General features: G+C 59.8%; 2 protein-coding genes across 2 annotated transcripts; both read right to left on the bottom strand.

The window, feature by feature from the left end:
- Positions 1-2,625: 2,625 nt before the first annotated feature.
- On the bottom strand, positions 2,626-5,956 carry LOC126049911 (G2/M phase-specific E3 ubiquitin-protein ligase-like). Its single transcript, XM_049827038.1, has 10 exons — positions 5,914-5,956; positions 5,489-5,580; positions 5,298-5,399; positions 4,894-5,018; positions 4,648-4,810; positions 4,435-4,541; positions 4,099-4,212; positions 3,828-3,946; positions 3,455-3,644; positions 2,626-3,331 (listed from the first exon to the last, which is right to left on the bottom strand). The coding sequence occupies exons 1-10, from the start codon at positions 5,954-5,956 to the stop codon at positions 2,626-2,628; spliced, it is 1,761 nt and encodes a 586-aa protein (XP_049682995.1).
- Positions 5,957-8,753: 2,797 nt separating this feature from the next.
- Positions 8,754-12,019, bottom strand: LOC126049910 (PHD finger protein 7-like). Its single transcript, XM_049827037.1, has 11 exons — positions 11,977-12,019; positions 11,552-11,643; positions 11,361-11,462; positions 10,957-11,081; positions 10,711-10,873; positions 10,498-10,604; positions 10,161-10,274; positions 9,890-10,008; positions 9,660-9,706; positions 9,345-9,593; positions 8,754-8,954 (listed from the first exon to the last, which is right to left on the bottom strand). The coding sequence occupies exons 1-11, from the start codon at positions 12,017-12,019 to the stop codon at positions 8,754-8,756; spliced, it is 1,362 nt and encodes a 453-aa protein (XP_049682994.1).
- Positions 12,020-17,458: the final 5,439 nt, after the last annotated feature.

The raw sequence follows: 17,458 nt of genomic DNA, 5'->3' as shown, positions 1-17,458 counted from the left end.
CCTCCCTCGGCAGCCCCGCACCAGCCCCGTCCCTCCCCTGCCCTCTCCTCACCTCACCAGGTCGCACTGACGGGCGGCCTGCGCCCAGCGCTCCTTTTTGTGGGCTTGCCCCCGCGGGTCACAGTGGCCACTGTGACATCAGCACCGCTGGCCTGCGCGCGCCCCAACGACGGGCAGGGACGCCCTCGGCCACCTGCCGCCCGCTCTGAGGCGGCCACCGCCTCACCGGGGTGGCTGCGAAGAGCCGAGGCGGGGGCCCGAGCCCTCGGCAGCCACGTCACCGGGGTGGCTGCGAAGTGCCGAGGCGGGGGCCCGAGCCCTCGGCAGCCACGTCACCGGGGCGGCTGAGGGAGCTGGGGCTGTTTAGGCTAGAGAAGGGGAGGCTGAGGGGAGACCTTGTCGCTCTCTACAACTACCTGAAGGGGGGTTGTAGTGAGGTGGGTGGTGGTCTCTTCTGTCAGGTGGCTGGAGTTAGGACGAGAGGCAATGGCCTCAAGTTGCGGCAAGGGAGATTTAGGTTAGGTAGGCGCGTGATTTTGGGGGGCGAGCAGTGAGGGCCTGTCACGACCCAGACTGGACAGACCAGGGAGTCGTGTTTAATTTGAAATTCCCTCGGGCTAAATTAAGGTGAAACGACACCAAACGATCGGTTAGAGATTTTGTTCATGACCGAAGCCAGCTGAACTGGGGAGGCGTGGTAGTAGGTGGCAGGGTTTCTCACAACAGGAATTGGCATCAGACTACTTCTGTAAACCGTGTAACCATATACATCAACTGAGGGAATAAGGAGATCCCTCCCGTTGAGTCAGGAGGTTCAGAGCAGACCCCCTTGCTTTCCAGACTCCTCCTCAGAGAAGGGTCTAGGGGCGGCTGGATCCACTCTTAGTCTCAGACTTGGTCAACAGTTTATATCTTGAAACGGATGAGGTGTAGGGATTGTGGCAAAGGAAAAGGGAAGAGAGAAGAAGACAGAGAGAAAAAGGAAGAGAGAAAGATTTCACTGGTCCTGGGTCCAGCGTTGGTTCAGTCAGCTGAGGTGTCCGGTCAGCCGAGGGGTCTAGTCCTGTTACTGATTTGTTATTGATTTGTTATTAGTTAGAATTAATCATATTCAATGTTAATAGGAATATAGAATTATGTATCTCTATTGCATTTTATACATTTAACCAACAACCAACAGCTGCTGTGAAATCCTCTGTATAAGCCGGTACCAAGGCCGGAGGAATTGGCCAAAATCATCTAGTAGGAACATTTAGAACTTGGATAACAAGCTTAAGATTGAAGATGATTTGGATATAGTGTTGATTAGTAGGAGTATATTATCACCTAGAAGAATGTATAAGATGTCAGAATTTTAAATTAATGGAAACTGATAAGTTCTTTATGAAGCAACTTGTAGTTATCCGCCAAGAAACAGTTAGTTACCTGCCAAGGGCCAAACTGCGCAGAATCACCTAAAGGAGGTCAAGAAGCGGACAAGTGAGGAAGACTATGAAAGACCACCAGAGGACTCTAGAAGACCACCAGGGACCTTCAATGCGCATGCGTAAAGGACATTAACATATGCTAATAACTTCCCAGAAATCTAATAAATATGCATAACATTTCTCGGAAATCTAATGAATATGAATGAATAAGTTCAATATAAGGTGTATGATTTTGGTGTTCAGGCGTGCGTGGTTTTTTGAGAGGACGCACCCGCGCACCCGGCCATCAATAAAGAAGTGCCTGCTTATCTGCACTAAATGTGTGTTGATAAGTTCTTTATTCCGAGTTTTTCGGTAAGAGTCCCGGTGGGCTTGTGCACCCGGGGCTTCAGTTTGTGTCCTTTTATCATCCTTGCCCCTCCTTTGGGCAGGCACCCGGACTTGTCAGGTTAATGAGCAGGCTGTGAGCCTTTGGGCTTGGGGGTCGTTTGTGGAGTAACTTCTCCTTCCCTGCAGACAGGGCCACTGTTTGATCTTTGTATCAGAAGAGCTCATCAGAAGAGGGAGCTGCGCATCCTCCAGCACGCCCTCCCTCTCCTGTTGCTGATGTCTGAGCTGATGGGCTTTTCACCTTGGTTCCTTGCTGTGCAGGCTATGTCTTTAAGCAGAACTTGCCCCACCCCAACGTTTGAGACATTAACTCTTTCAGTCTCTCGCAACACCGACCTCAACTTTCCAAGAAAAGGAGCTTTGCCACTTTGCCCCAGTTCAGACCCACCTGGGCAACGAGGATGGGAAATGGGTTATAGCCTTATCGAGAAGGAGACAGAAATGAAGCGTGTCAAAAGTCGCTGGGGCCAGGGCGCGTGATTTTGGGGGGCGAGCCGTGAGGGCCATGCCGGCTGGGGGGGGCACAGCCCACATTGCCAGAGACGGGCGGTGGCGCCGAGTGGGCCGTGCAGGGCCACCCTCCCGGCAGCGGGGACAGAGAGCCGAAGGCCACGGCCATGGCGCGGGGCAGCTGGCCAAGGGCAGCCCGCGAGGAGGGAGGTCTGGGGAAGGTGCTGCCAAGCACCAGGGAGAAGACAACGCTCTGGGCCCAGCCCCTAAGGCTGCCCCCCAAGAAAGGGAGAGGTGGAGGAGGAGGAAGCCGACGAATGAGAGTGGAATGTACCAGCGCAGAGATTCACGTCCAACTTTATTGTACGGGTGGAGGGGGATCAGGACCAGCGCTCGGGGATGGCGCACGGCTGGTCCCGTGGCGGCGTCCGGGCCGGCTGTAGGGATGTTGGGCCCGGCGTTGCAAGCGGGAGCGGTCTCGCATCCGCACGGGCCCAGGGGAGCTGGAGCTTCTGCTGCTGTCGAGCGCTGGGGAGCCGCAGGAGGACCCCGCTGGCAGCTGGCTGGCGGTGCTGGGGCTGCTGGTCTCAGGTGCTGGGGAGCTGTGGGACGGCCCCGGCGCCGCCTGGCTGGGGGTGCTGGTCTCAGTGCCTGGTGCTGGCGCACGGATCCTGTCACGGCGTCTTCTGGGCCGGCTGTAAGGGTGTTGGGCCCGGCGTTGCGAGCGGGAGCTCTTTTGCACGCGGTCGGGCCCAGGGAGGCTGGAGCGGCTGCTGCCCTCAAGCACTGGGGGGCCTTGGGACGGCCCTGATGCCCCATTGCCGGGGCTGCTGGTCTGCGGTGCCAGGGAGCCGTGGGGTGGCCCGAATGCCACCTGCCTCCCAGTGCTGGGGCTGCTGGTTTCCGGCGGTGGGGAGCCGCAGGAGGACCCCGCTGGCAGCTGGCTGGCGGTGCTGGGGCTGCTGGTCTCGGGTGCCGGGGAGCTGTGGGACGGCCCCGGTGCCGCCTGGCTGGGGGTGCTGCTCTCAGCACTTGGTGCTGGCACACGGCTCCTCTCATGGCATCTTCCGGGCCCGCGGGAGGGATGTTGGGCCCGGTGTTGCAAGCGGGAGCAGTCTCGCATCCGCACGGGCCCAGGGGGGCTGGAGCAGCTGCTGCCCTGAAGTGGCGGGGAGCTGCAGGAGGACCGCGATGCCGCCTGGCTGGCGGTGCTGGGGCTGCTGGTCTCCGACGGTGAGGACCTGCAGGAGGACCCTGATGGCAGCTGGCTGGCGGTGCTGGGGCTGCTGGTCTGCGGTGCTGGAGACCTGAGCGATTGCCCCGATCCTGCCTGGCTGGCAGCGCTGGGGCCGGCGAGCTCCGAGCTGGCACTGGAGGCTGTAAGGGGAAGCACGAAGGTCAAGGGCACGGCCCCCAGGCCCGGGGCAGGATAGGCCAGAGCGGTGCCCCCAGCCCTCCTAGAGCAGAGAGGCTCTGCCAGGCCCACCCTGGGGTCCTGCTGCCAGGCCTTGCCTGGCCCCTGGCCCCAGCCCAGGGGCCGCCGGGTGCTTTGCCTCTTACCGGTGCCCAGGCCAGCACACGCGTCGCACTCCCAGCTGGCCGTGCTGCTCGTCAAGTTGGAGCAGCGTCTGTGGGTGCCCTCGGCAGCGCAGGAGCAGCACAGGAGCAGTTGCCAGGGCCTGGGGAAGCAAACGGGTTCATGGCTGTGAGGACAAAGTGATCGCAGCACGGGATTGTCTGGCCAAGCTCTCGGTCTCGGTCCTTGCGCCTCGAGCCCTTGGTGAGACAGGGTTCTCGTACAGAGCCCCAGGGTGCAGCTTTGGCAACTTACCCCTCTTGCTCTGCCTGCTCCCTGCCTCTGGGACAAAGGCACTCCCTGGCATCGCAGCGGCTGTGCCTCTCGCCCAGTTCTGCGTATGCACGCCTGTTCTCCCATGATGGCAGTCTGATGGAGAAAGGAAAATGGATGAGCCCCTGCTGCCCCGGCATAAGGGAGATGCAGGGCGTCCCTGCTCGCCCCCCCCCCGCCCTGTTTCCAGCTCCTCCGTGAAGCTGAAGCCCAGACTCGCAGGACAGCGGAGGGCCAGGAAGGGCTGCTGGGGCAGCCCCTGGCGCGGCACAGCGCTTGCAGCCTCCTGTCTTGTGAGCCGGCCAGAAGGACACCAACCTCAAGGGGATTCGGATCCCCATGGTGAGCATCTGCGAGAGAAAGTGGTCCCTATCTCTACAGAGTGGGCACTGGAAGCAAGAAATGCCAGCGCACAGAGCCTGTCCCTGCAGGAGGAGAAACGTAAGGGGCGCGAGTGAGGCCCTGGTGCTGCCGAGCGCCTGCCGTGCCCCGGGGGCGAGCAAATCCCGGGGGCGAGGGAACGGCTCCTACCTGGATGCAGCCCCTGTGGAACCAGGCGTGTTTGCACGCTGGGCACACCATGGTGCCGTAGGACTTTCTCTCCTCCACAAGGTCCAGGCAGATGAGGCAGGTGGTGTTCTCCTCCGGAACCGCCTCCACTGCCTGCTCTGGGCGGTGCTCCCAGCAGAAGGCCCTGGGGGCAAGAGGAAAGGGATGGGCGAGGTGAGAAGGGCTGGCTCCTTCCCCAGGTGGCAGCGAGGAGGGGAGAGGAGGTACCTGTACTGAAGAGCGAACTGGGTGACGCATCCACCCTCCACGGCACAGGGGAGATGGAAGCTGCGCTCGCAGCTCCCCCGCCAGCAGGAGATGGCGGCCCCACTCTCGCCACAGACGAAGCAGTGCTGGAAAGAGCAGAGCAGCCCCCATCAGCGGCAGCCCCAGGGCCGCCACGGCCAGCCCCACGCCTCCAGGCAGGGCGCAGGATGTGGCCGCTGCTGGGTCACACCCCGCAGATGCGCCTGTCGGAGGAGGCTCCTGTGCTGGAGCCTCTGTGGAGCTGCTGGGAGCAAGACTCCTGCCCCAGAGCCGGCTGGAAGGGCTGGGATTTCTTTCTCGGGTCTAGGCTAGGCTCCCGCAAACCTCTCCCGGCACAGATCTCCCCGGTCTTGTCAGGTGCTCACCTTCTGCGCTGCCCGCGCGACTGTACGTCGAATATCCTCGGGGAGAAATCCCACGAGTCCTGCTTCCCTGGCCCCTCGCTGAAAAAGCCCACTGGCAAAAAGCTGCAGCAGAGAAAAGAGGAGGAGGTGCTGAGGAGAGCGTGGCAGGGACTGCCTGTCGGCAAGCTGGAGGGAGCCCCGGCGTAACTCACCAGGCAAAACACGTGGGCACAGAGCCCTCGCTTCTCCACTTTGTCCCCGCAGAGACCCGGGTCCGCCTCTGCCCGGCGACACAGCAGGCATGCTGGAGGGGAGAGAGCAAACGCCACTGGGAATGAGCACCTCTGCGGGGCCGGGGGAAGCGTCCCTGAGGGATTGCCCCCGAGGGCCTGCTCTGCCCCTGCCGAGCTGGCTGCTGGGCAGGGCTGGAGGCCTTGGAGAGGAAGGGGGCATTGCAGGCACGGGGGTCCCAGCAGGTGCCCACTGCCCAGCCTGGGCCCCGCTGGCTGAGGGCAGGAGGGGCCCTGCCCCGGGGTGGTCGGGGAGCTCCTGCCTCCCCCTGCCACCGCTCTCGGCCCCACGCCGACCGCCCCGACAAGCCCTCTGCTACGCCGCGGGAGGGCTACTTTGCTCTCACCCTGCTCCATCGAGTCGGGGGCCTGCTGCTTGCTTGCGGACATGGCGCACGTCAACGGTGAGCGTTTGGAGAGTCCCTGTCCCAGCAGCGCCGGGCGTCTCCTCCAAATGCTCCTCTGCTGACTCTGAGGGAGAAGCGGGGCGCGGGCGAGGGAGAAGGCAGAGGCGGCTGAGCTTGCAGCACAGGCCCAGCGCCCCGAGGCCCGGGGCCCCCCTCCTCCCTCGGCAGCCCCGCACCAGCCCCGTCCCTCCCCTGCCCTCTCCTCACCTCACCAGGTCGCACTGACGGGCGGCCTGCGCCCAGCGCTCCTTTTTGTGGGCTTGCCCCCGCGGGTCACAGTGGCCACTGTGACATCAGCACCGCTGGCCTGCGCGCGCCCCGACGACGGGCAGGGACGCCCTCGGCCACCTGCCGCCCGCTCTGAGGCGGCCACCGCCTCACCGGGGTGGCTGCGAAGAGCCGAGGCGGGGGCCCGAGCCCTCGGCAGCCACGTCACCGGGGTGGCTGCGAAGTGCCGAGGCGGGGGCCCGAGCCCTCGGCAGCCACGTCACCGGGGCGGCTGAGGGAGCTGGGGCTGTTTAGGCTAGAGAAGGGGAGGCTGAGGGGAGACCTTGTCGCTCTCTACAACTACCTGAAGGGGGGTTGTAGTGAGGTGGGTGGTGGTCTCTTCTGTCAGGTGGCTGGAGTTAGGACGAGAGGCAATGGCCTCAAGTTGCGGCAAGGGAGATTTAGGTTAGGTAGGCGCGTGATTTTGGGGGGCGAGCAGTGAGGGCCTGTCACGACCCAGACTGGACAGACCAGGGAGTCGTGTTTAATTTGAAATTCCCTCGGGCTAAATTAAGGTGAAACGACACCAAACGATCGGTTAGAGATTTTGTTCATGACCGAAGCCAGCTGAACTGGGGAGGCGTGGTAGTAGGTGGCAGGGTTTCTCACAACAGGAATTGGCATCAGACTACTTCTGTAAACCGTGTAACCATATACATCAACTGAGGGAATAAGGAGATCCCTCCCGTTGAGTCAGGAGGTTCAGAGCAGACCCCCTTGCTTTCCAGACTCCTCCTCAGAGAAGGGTCTAGGGGCGGCTGGATCCACTCTTAGTCTCAGACTTGGTCAACAGTTTATATCTTGAAACGGATGAGGTGTAGGGATTGTGGCAAAGGAAAAGGGAAGAGAGAAGAAGACAGAGAGAAAAAGGAAGAGAGAAAGATTTCACTGGTCCTGGGTCCAGCGTTGGTTCAGTCAGCTGAGGTGTCCGGTCAGCCGAGGGGTCTAGTCCTGTTACTGATTTGTTATTGATTTGTTATTAGTTAGAATTAATCATATTCAATGTTAATAGGAATATAGAATTATGTATCTCTATTGCATTTTATACATTTAACCAACAACCAACAGCTGCTGTGAAATCCTCTGTATAAGCCGGTACCAAGGCCGGAGGAATTGGCCAAAATCATCTAGTAGGAACATTTAGAACTTGGATAACAAGCTTAAGATTGAAGATGATTTGGATATAGTGTTGATTAGTAGGAGTATATTATCACCTAGAAGAATGTATAAGATGTCAGAATTTTAAATTAATGGAAACTGATAAGTTCTTTATGAAGCAACTTGTAGTTATCCGCCAAGAAACAGTTAGTTACCTGCCAAGGGCCGAACTGCGCAGAATCACCTAAAGGAGGTCAAGAAGCGGACAAGTGAGGAAGACTATGAAAGACCACCAGAGGACTCTAGAAGACCACCAGGGACCTTCAATGCGCATGCGTAAAGGACATTAACATATGCTAATAACTTCCCAGAAATCTAATAAATATGCATAACATTTCTCGGAAATCTAATGAATATGAATGAATAAGTTCAATATAAGGTGTATGATTTTGGTGTTCAGGCGTGCGTGGTTTTTTGAGGGGACGCACCCGCGCACCCGGCCATCAATAAAGAAGTGCCTGCTTATCTGCACTAAATGTGTGTTGATAAGTTCTTTATTCTGAGTTTTTCGGTAAGAGTCCCGGTGGGCTTGTGCACCCGGGGCTTCAGTTTGTGTCCTTTTATCATCCTTGCCCCTCCTTTGGGCAGGCACCCGGACTTGTCAGGTTAATGAGCAGGCTGTGAGCCTTTGGGCTTGGGGGTCGTTTGTGGAGTAACTTCTCCTTCCCTGCAGACAGGGCCACTGTTTGATCTTTGTATCAGAAGAGCTCATCAGAAGAGGGAGCTGCGCATCCTCCAGCACGCCCTCCCTCTCCTGTTGCTGATGTCTGAGCTGATGGGCTTTTCACCTTGGTTCCTTGCTGTGCAGGCTATGTCTTTAAGCAGAACTTGCCCCACCCCAACGTTTGAGACATTAACTCTTTCAGTCTCTCGCAACACCGACCTCAACTTTCCAAGAAAAGGAGCTTTGCCACTTTGCCCCAGTTCAGACCCACCTGGGCAACGAGGATGGGAAATGGGTTATAGCCTTATCGAGAAGGAGACAGAAATGAAGCGTGTCAAAAGTCGCTGGGGCCAGGGCGCGTGATTTTGGGGGGCGAGCCGTGAGGGCCATGCCGGCTGGGGGGGGCACAGCCCACATTGCCAGAGACGGGCGGTGGCGCCGAGTGGGCCGTGCAGGGCCACCCTCCCGGCAGCGGGGACAGAGAGCCGAAGGCCACGGCCATGGCGCGGGGCAGCTGGCCAAGGGCAGCCCGCGAGGAGGGAGGTCTGGGGAAGGTGCTGCCAAGCACCAGGGAGAAGACAACGCTCTGGGCCCAGCCCCTAAGGCTGCCCCCCAAGAAAGGGAGAGGTGGAGGAGGAGGAAGCCGACGAATGAGAGTGGAATGTACCAGCGCAGAGATTCACGTCCAACTTTATTGTACGGGTGGAGGGGGATCAGGACCAGCGCTCGGGGATGGCGCACGGCTGGTCCCGTGGCGGCGTCTGGGCCGGCTGTAGGGATGTTGGGCCCGGCGTTGCAAGCGGGAGCGGTCTCGCATCCGCACGGGCCCAGGGGAGCTGGAGCTTCTGCTGCTGTCGAGCGCTGGGGAGCCGCAGGAGGACCCCGCTGGCAGCTGGCTGGCGGTGCTGGGGCTGCTGGTCTCAGGTGCTGGGGAGCTGTGGGACGGCCCCGGCGCCGCCTGGCTGGGGGTGCTGGTCTCAGTGCCTGGTGCTGGCGCACGGATCCTGTCACAGCGTCTTCTGGGCCGGCTGTAAGGGTGTTGGGCCCGGCGTTGCGAGCGGGAGCTCTTTTGCACGCGGTCGGGCCCAGGGGGGCTGGAGCGGCTGCTGCCCTCAAGCACTGGGGGGCCTTGGGACGGCCCTGATGCCCCATTGCCGGGGCTGCTGGTCTGCGGTGCCAGGGAGCCGTGGGGTGGCCCGAATGCCACCTGCCTCCCAGTGCTGGGGCTGCTGGTTTCCGGCGGTGGGGAGCCGCAGGAGGACCCCGCTGGCAGCTGGCTGGCGGTGCTGGGGCTGCTGGTCTCGGGTGCCGGGGAGCTGTGGGACGGCCCCGGTGCCGCCTGGCTGGGGGTGCTGCTCTCAGCACTTGGTGCTGGCACACGGCTCCTCTCATGGCATCTTCCGGGCCGGCTGTAGGGATGTTGGGCCCGGCGTTGCAAGCGGGAGCAGTCTCGCATCCGCACGGGCCCAGGGGGGCTGGAGCAGCTGCTGCCCTGAAGTGGCGGGGAGCTGCAGGAGGACCGCGATGCCGCCTGGCTGGCGGTGCTGGGGCTGCTGGTCTCCGGTGCTGGAGACCTGAGCGATTGCCCCAATCCTGCCTGGCTGGCAGCGCTGGGGCCGGCGAGCTCCGAGCTGGCACTGGAGGCTGTAAGGGGAAGCACGAAGGTCAAGGGCACGGCCCCCAGGCCCGGGGCAGGATAGGCCAGAGCAGTGCCCCCAGCCCTCCTAGAGCAGAGAGGCTCTGCCAGGCCCACCCTGGGGTCCTGCTGCCAGGCCTTGCCTGGCCCCTGGCCCCAGCCCAGGGGCAGCCGGGTGCTTTGCCTCTTACCGGTGCCCAGGCCAGCACACGCGTCGCACTCCCAGCTGGCCGTGCTGCTCGTCAAGTCGGAGCAGCGTCTGTGGGTGCCCTCGGCAGCGCAGGAGCAGCACAGGAGCAGTTGCCAGGGCCTGGGGAAGCAAACGGGTTCATGGCTGTGAGGACAAAGTGACCGCAGCACGGGATTGTCTGGCCAAGCTCTCGGTCTCGGTCCTTGCGCCTCGAGCCCTTGGTGAGACAGGGTTCTCGTACAGAGCCCCAGGGTGCAGCTTTGGCAACTTACCCCTCTTGCTCTGCCTGCTCCCTGCCTCTGGGACAAAGGCACTCCCTGGCATCGCAGCGGCTGTGCCTCTCGCCCAGTTCTGCGTATGCACGCCTGTTCTCCCATGATGGCAGTCTGATGGAGAAAGGAAAATGGATGAGCCCCTGCTGCCCCGGCATAAGGGAGATGCAGGGCGTCCCTGCTCGCCCCCCCCCCCGCCCTGTTTCCAGCTCCTCCGTGAAGCTGAAGCCCAGACTCGCAGGACAGCGGAGGGCCAGGAAGGGCTGCTGGGGCAGCCCCTGGCGCGGCACAGCGCTTGCAGCCTCCTGTCTTGTGAGCCGGCCAGAAGGACACCAACCTCAAGGGGATTCGGATCCCCATGGTGAGCATCTGCGAGAGAAAGTGGTCCCTATCTCTACAGAGTGGGCACTGGAAGCAAGAAATGCCAGCGCACAGAGCCTGTCCCTGCAGGAGGAGAAACGTAAGGGGCGCGAGTGAGGCCCTGGTGCTGCCGAGCGCCTGCCGTGCCCCGGGGGCGAGCAAATCCCGGGGGCGAGGGAACGGCTCCTACCTGGATGCAGCCCCTGTGGAACCAGGCGTGTTTGCACGCTGGGCACACCATGGTGCCGTAGGACTTTCTCTCCTCCACAAGGTCCAGGCAGATGAGGCAGGTGGTGTTCTCCTCCGGAACCGCCTCCACTGCCTGCTCTGGGCGGTGCTCCCAGCAGAAGGCCCTGGGGGCAAGAGGAAAGGGATGGGCGAGGTGAGAAGGGCTGGCTCCTTCCCCAGGTGGCAGCGAGGAGGGGAGAGGAGGTACCTGTACTGAAGAGCGAACTGGGTGACGCATCCACCCTCCACGGCACAGGGGAGATGGAAGCTGCGCTCGCAGCTCCCCCGCCAGCAGGAGATGGCGGCCCCACTCTCGCCACAGACGAAGCAGTGCTGGAAAGAGCAGAGCAGCCCCCATCAGCGGCAGCCCCAGGGCCGCCACGGCCAGCCCCACGCCTCCAGGCAGGGCGCAGGATGTGGCCGCTGCTGGGTCACACCCCGCAGATGCGCCTGTCGGAGGAGGCTCCTGTGCTGGAGCCTCTGTGGAGCTGCTGGGAGCAAGACTCCTGCCCCAGAGCCGGCTGGAAGGGCTGGGATTTCTTTCTCGGGTCTAGGCTAGGCTCCCGCAAACCTCTCCCGGCACAGATCTCCCCGGTCTTGTCAGGTGCTCACCTTCTGCGCTGCCCGCGCGACTGTACGTCGAATATCCTCGGGGAGAAATCCCACGAGTCCTGCTTCCCTGGCCCCTCGCTGAAAAAGCCCACTGGCAAAAAGCTGCAGCAGAGAAAAGAGGAGGAGGTGCTGAGGAGAGCGTGGCAGGGACTGCCTGTCGGCAAGCTGGAGGGAGCCCCGGCGTAACTCACCAGGCAAAACACGTGGGCACAGAGCCCTCGCTTCTCCACTTTGTCCCCGCAGAGACCCGGGTCCGCCTCTGCCCGGCGACACAGCAGGCATGCTGGAGGGGAGAGAGCAAACGCCACTGGGAATGAGCACCTCTGCGGGGCCGGGGGAAGCGTCCCTGAGGGATTGCCCCCGAGGGCCTGCTCTGCCCCTGCCGAGCTGGCTGCTGGGCAGGGCTGGAGGCCTTGGAGAGGAAGGGGGCATTGCAGGCACGGGGGTCCCAGCAGGTGCCCACTGCCCAGCCTGGGCCCCGCTGGCTGAGGGCAGGAGGGGCCCTGCCCCGGGGTGGTCGGGGAGCTCCTGCCTCCCCCTGCCACCGCTCTCGGCCCCACGCCGACCGCCCCGACAAGCCCTCTGCTACGCCGCGGGAGGGCTACTTTGCTCTCACCCTGCTCCATCGAGTCGGGGGCCTGCTGCTTGCTTGCGGACATGGCGCACGTCAACGGTGAGCGTTTGGAGAGTCCCTGTCCCAGCAGCGCCGGGCGTCTCCTCCAAATGCTCCCCTGCTGACTCTGAGGGAGAAGCGGGGCGCGGGCGAGGGAGAAGCCAGAGGCGGCTGAGCTTGCAGCACAGGCCCAGCGCCCCGAGGCCTGGGGCCCCCCTCCTCCCTCGGCAGCCCCGCACCAGCCCCGTCCCTCCCCTGCCCTCTCCTCACCTCACCAGGTCGCACTGACGGGCGGCCTGCGCCCAGCGCTCCTTTTTGTGGGCTTGCCCCCGCGGGTCACAGTGGCCACTGTGACATCAGCACCGCTGGCCTGCGCGCGCCCCAACGACGGGCAGGGACGCCCTCGGCCACCTGCCGCCCGCTCTGAGGCGGCCACCGCCTCACCGGGGTGGCTGCGAAGAGCCGAGGCGGGGGCCCGAGCCCTCGGCAGCCACGTCACCGGGGTGGCTGCGAAGTGCCGAGGCGGGGGCCCGAGCCCTCGGCAGCCACGTCACCGGCGCGGCTGAGGGAGCTGGGGCTGTTTAGGCTAGAGAAGGGGAGGCTGAGGGGAGACCTTGTCGCTCTCTACAACTACCTGAAGGGGGGTTGTAGTGAGGTGGGTGGTGGTCTCTTCTGTCAGGTGGCTGGAGTTAGGACGAGAGGCAATGGCCTCAAGTTGCGGCAAGGGAGATTTGGGTTAGGTAGGCGCGTGATTTTGGGGGGCGAGCAGTGAGGGCCTGTCACGACCCAGACTGGACAGACCAGGGAGTCGTGTTTAATTTGAAATTCCCTCGGGCTAAATTAAGGTGAAACGACACCAAACGATCGGTTAGAGATTTTGTTCATGACCGAAGCCAGCTGAACTGGGGAGGCGTGGTAGTAGGTGGCAGGGTTTCTCACAACAGGAACTGGCATCAGACTACTTCTGTAAACCGTGTAACCATATACATCAACTGAGGGAATAAGGAGATCCCTCCCGTTGAGTCAGGAGGTTCAGAGCAGACCCCCTTGCTTTCCAGACTCCTCCTCAGAGAAGGGTCTAGGGGCGGCTGGATCTACTCTTGGTCTCAGACTTGGTCAACAGTTTATATCTTGAAATGGATGAGGTGTAGGGACTGTGGCAAAGTAAAAGGAAAGAGAGAAGAAGACAGAGGGAGAAAAAGGAAGAGAGAAAGATTTCACCGGTCCTGGGTCTGTCCAGCCTTGGTTCAGTCAGCTGAGGTGTCCGGTCAGCTGAGGGGTCCAGTCCTGGTGGGCTTGTCCGGTGGACACATTTCCTCTTGTCCTATCACAAGTTACTTGATGGAAGAGACCAGCACCCACCGCACTACAATCTCCTTTCAGGTAGTTGGAGAGAGCAATAAGGTCTCTCCTCAGCCTCCTTTTCTCCAGACTAAACACCCCCAGCTCCCTCAGCTGCTCCTCGTAAGACTTGTGCTCCAGGCCCCTCACCAGCTTGGTTGCCCTTCTCTGGACATGCTCCAGCATCTCCACGTCTTTCCTGTAGTGAGGGGCCCAAAACTGAACACAGGACTCGAGGTGCGTCCTCACCAATGCCGAGTACAGGGCAACAATCACCTCCGTTCTCATGCTGGCCACACTATTTCTGATACGGGCCAGAATGCCGTTGGCCTTCTTGGCCACCTGGGCACGTTGCTGGCTCATATTCAGCCGGCTGTCAACCAGCAGCCCCAGGTCCTTTTCCACCAGGCAGCTTCCCAGCCACTCTTCCCCAAGCCTGTAGCACTGCATGGGGTTGTTGTGACCGAAGTGAAGGACCTGGCACTTGGCCTCGTTGAACCTCATACAATTGGCCTCAGCCCATCTATCCAGCCTGTCCAGATCTCTCTGTAGAGCCTTCCTACCCTCAGGCAGACCAACCCTCCCTCCCAACTTGGTGTCGTCGTCAAACTTGCTGAGGGTGCACTGCATCCCTTCATGCAGATGGTTGATAAAGATATTAAACAGAGCCGGCCGCAATACTGAGCCCTGGGGAACACCACTTGTGACCCACATTTTCTCCTGCCTCCAGGGTTTGTCAGCTTTCTATCAGCCACAGCTTTGCCAGATTACCAGTCGAGGTGACTGGAGGCAGTTTTGCTCCTGCCCCACTTGGTTTATGTAGTTTTGGGCTGTCCCCCCTCGGGACATCTGGTATAACCCCTTGTTCCCACTCAAAACATAGCCCCATGCCAGCTACCGTGAAGAAAATTAACTCTATCCCAGCCCAAACCAGCACACCTCCCCTGTAAAAGAGAGGGGTTTGATGCCAGGACAAACGACAATTTGCCGACCTGGCAGAGTACGGGTGCCCTGAGATGTCTCAGGAGAGGCAGGCTGGGCTAAAGCTTCTCTCCTCCTCCTCCTCCTCCTCTCCGGGTTCTGTGGTCTAGCGGAGCAGCTGGGGCTTTGCCGCAAGGACACCCTGGGTCCCGGTCTGCTGTCCTGCAGGCAGCAGCACAAGCCAGGAATGACACTGTCTGCTCAGCACACTCTGGGTGTTCTCCATGGGAAGGACAGCATGGGACTGGGCTTGTTGTTCCAGCTTTATTAAAAAAAATAATTTCGTAAAATACAGCTGTTTTTCAGAGGAGGATTTCCCTTCTTCAGGGCTCACCAGGGGCCAGCAGCACAGTGACTGCAGGCTCCATCCTGATCTTGGCATCTCTCTTATCAGGATGAAGATGGCCTCCGCTGCCAGAGTCCTGACCGAGAGTTCAGGGTCTTTCGCCAAGGGCAGAAGGGCTGCAAGAGAAGGAAGCAGAGCAGACATGACCCCCCACTGCCTGCAGAGACCCCCAGGAGTCCCCTCCAGACCATGGCACCCTGCCCAGGCCCCGTCCCCTGCCCCACCAGCCCCTCCTCGCCGTCACAGATATCCCGCAGCTTCTGCCTGCTCAGGTTCCTCGGGTGCCATGCGGCAAGACCTTGCTGCCAATGCGGTGGTGGGGACTGGGGCCAGGCTGGCAGAAGAGGAACCCTGGGGACTGTGGCCCACCGATGAACCTGATGGCCACCTCTGGCAAGGTGGCTTGAGTGTCCCGCAGGTACGGCAGCCTCTGCCAGAGGTCTTCTTCCACCCTCTTCCTGTTGTGCACTAACTAGAGAGAGCACAAGGGCACAGGGACTGGTACGGACCCTCCCAAGTTGGCCGGACCAGTACCTCCCCCCAGTACCCCCTTCTCCCTGGCGATTCCTGTCTCCCAGCCAGAGCTGGCAGAGGTTCAGACAGCCGCAGGCCGTGGGGGCCCAGGGATCCTGAGACCCCCTCTTTCATATTGCTAGGGCCCATATGAGTCAGCATTTCCAAAGGGCCGTTTCTAAAGCCTAAACCCAAGGATTTTGGCCCTAAAATGGGGCTTTGGACCCTACAACTGGGTCTTTGGATGCTCATTATATGCCTCGGACATTAAGGAAATGAGGCTTTGAGCCCTAAGTGAGGAGTTTGTACCTTAAAATGAGGGTTGGCACCCTACAATTGAAGTCTCTCAATCCTTGAATCAAAGCTTTGGACCCTAAGCCTGAGCTTTTGGGACCTAAGCCTGAGGCTTTGAGCCCTAAAAGTGGGCTTTGGATGCTCCAAATGAGGGTTTGGACACTCCAGATGCAGCTTGCACCCTAAAAATGCCTGTCTGGATCCTAAAAAAGAGGCTTTGGACCCTGAAAATGAGACTATGCAAACTAACACTGAGCCTCTGCACCCTGAAAGTGAAGGTTTTGGAAACTAAAATGAGGCTTTGGAAGGCAAAACTAAGAGTTTGGAAAGTAAAAATAAGGCTTTGGACTGTATAAATTTGGATTTAGACTCTACAGATGAGGCTGTGGTCCTTCCAGATCAGACTTTGGGGCTTAAAAATGATGCTCTGGGCCCTTAAAATGAGTCTCTGAACCTTAAACATGGAGCTTGGAACTAATAAATTAGTTTTTGTACTCCATATATGTGGGTCTGGACCTTAAAATGACTGTTTGCACCCCCAGAAGTAGGCTTTGGTCTTTTAAATTTATGCTTTTTGCCCTAACATTGAGGCTTGCATTATAAAAATAAGGCTTTACACTTGAAAAAACTCAGGGTTGAATTTTAAAAACGATGCTTTGTAAAGCACAAAATCGTGCTTGTTCACTGTAGCTATCACCATGGCAGGTTAAATTTCTCGCCGTCTATTCTGTGTTTTAGTTTCCTCCTCACGCAAACCATGGTGACAAACAGTACCCAAAAGGCTCTGGTGCTTCCAGACAGTGGCTTGATGGCTTGCGTAACCTACCTCTAGCCCCATCCCACGGAACGTAGGAACGGTGTTACAAGTAAATAAGGTAGCGTCCTGCTTTAGGAAGAAATAAAAAAGGAAACCAACGGATGTGACAGCAACCACAGACCACCTTTCACCAGCAGGCAGATGCCCAGCCATCTTGGTGCAGTGGCTGCCTTGGAAAGACTCCCCCAGTCCCGGTTTTCTTGCTGAGCATGACACTACGTGGTATGGACCGTGGTGCCCCTTCGGTCAGCTCGGGGCAGCTGTCTCTGCTGTGTCCCCTCCCAGCCAGCTCCCTGGGGCAGCAGAGTGAGAAACAGAGAAGACCTTGGTTCTGCATAAGCACTGCTCAGCAGCAGCTAAACATCGGTGTGTGGTCAACGCCGAAAACAGCACCGTGCAGGGTGCAATGACAAAAAAATTACCTGTATCCCAGCCAGGCCCAGTACAGAAACCCTTCTGTGCCCGCTCACGATTCTTATTCCTGTGAGAAACCCATGAAAAATAGGGCATTTGACTTATCGGGGAGAAATGTGAACACACTCCCGATCTCTGGCTGGCATCTCGCTTTACTTGCATGACCTAGAAGGTACACACAAGTCTACGCGGTTTCTTCTGCACCTTGGGAAAGGGCTCTCTTGCCTCGATTTCCAGGGAGAAACTCCCCAAAGCGGCACCACAGAGGTATTCCTAAACCTCGCTAACTGAGAGCCGCCAGCAGCAAATTCTGCTGGCTAACACCGGGCCCGACTCACCCTCCCTAGGAGGAAAACCGTAGATTAAGGGACGCCTGGAAAATAGGACACGAAAAAGAAGTTCCAGGTGTTCAAAGCTACATTCCTATTATTAGGTCAGCCCAACAGTATAAGAACACAAGGCTGCCAGATTAAACACAGAAATCACACCAGTTTTTCCCTCGTTGCATGTTTCTGCCGTGCAGACCTCATCAAGGTCTGGCCCTGCCAGCTGGACGTCCCCAGCTCCCCATCAGCCGTATGATGCAACAGCCCATACGACAGGCGCCCGGAGCTCTATGACGTCACTGGGCGTCTCCGTGACGAGCCAAGGCCTCTCCCCAAGGCCACCTGGCAGCCGAGACCACAACCTCTCCTGCGCGATCGCTGCCTGCCCTCACTCTCGCCGTGCTCTGCGACCGAGAGGTGCAGCGGCCAACAAGCTCATCCGCACCCAGTCCG

Source organism: Accipiter gentilis, chromosome 23, assembly GCF_929443795.1.
Source record: "Accipiter gentilis chromosome 23, bAccGen1.1, whole genome shotgun sequence".
Taxonomy (NCBI): domain Eukaryota; kingdom Metazoa; phylum Chordata; class Aves; order Accipitriformes; family Accipitridae; genus Astur; species Astur gentilis.
The sequence above is the reverse complement of the archived record's forward strand: the minus strand, read 5'-3'. Positions and strand labels throughout refer to the sequence as shown.

Coding starts and splice junctions, on each gene's coding strand:
- LOC126049911 (XM_049827038.1), bottom strand. CDS start 5,956: ATGTCCGCAAGCAAGCAGCAGGCCCCCGACTCGATGGAGCAGG. Junction 5,400..5,488: donor GTGCCCACGTGTTTTGCCTG/GTGAGTTACGCC, acceptor TCTCTGCTGCAG/CTTTTTGCCAGTGGGCTTTT. Junction 4,811..4,893: donor CAGTTCGCTCTTCAGTACAG/GTACCTCCTCTC, acceptor TCTTGCCCCCAG/GGCCTTCTGCTGGGAGCACC.
- LOC126049910 (XM_049827037.1), bottom strand. CDS start 12,019: ATGTCCGCAAGCAAGCAGCAGGCCCCCGACTCGATGGAGCAGG. Junction 10,009..10,160: donor GAGCAGGCAGAGCAAGAGGG/GTAAGTTGCCAA, acceptor TTGCTTCCCCAG/GCCCTGGCAACTGCTCCTGT. Junction 9,594..9,659: donor GCCCCAGCGCTGCCAGCCAG/GCAGGATTGGGG, acceptor ACCGCCAGCCAG/GCGGCATCGCGGTCCTCCTG.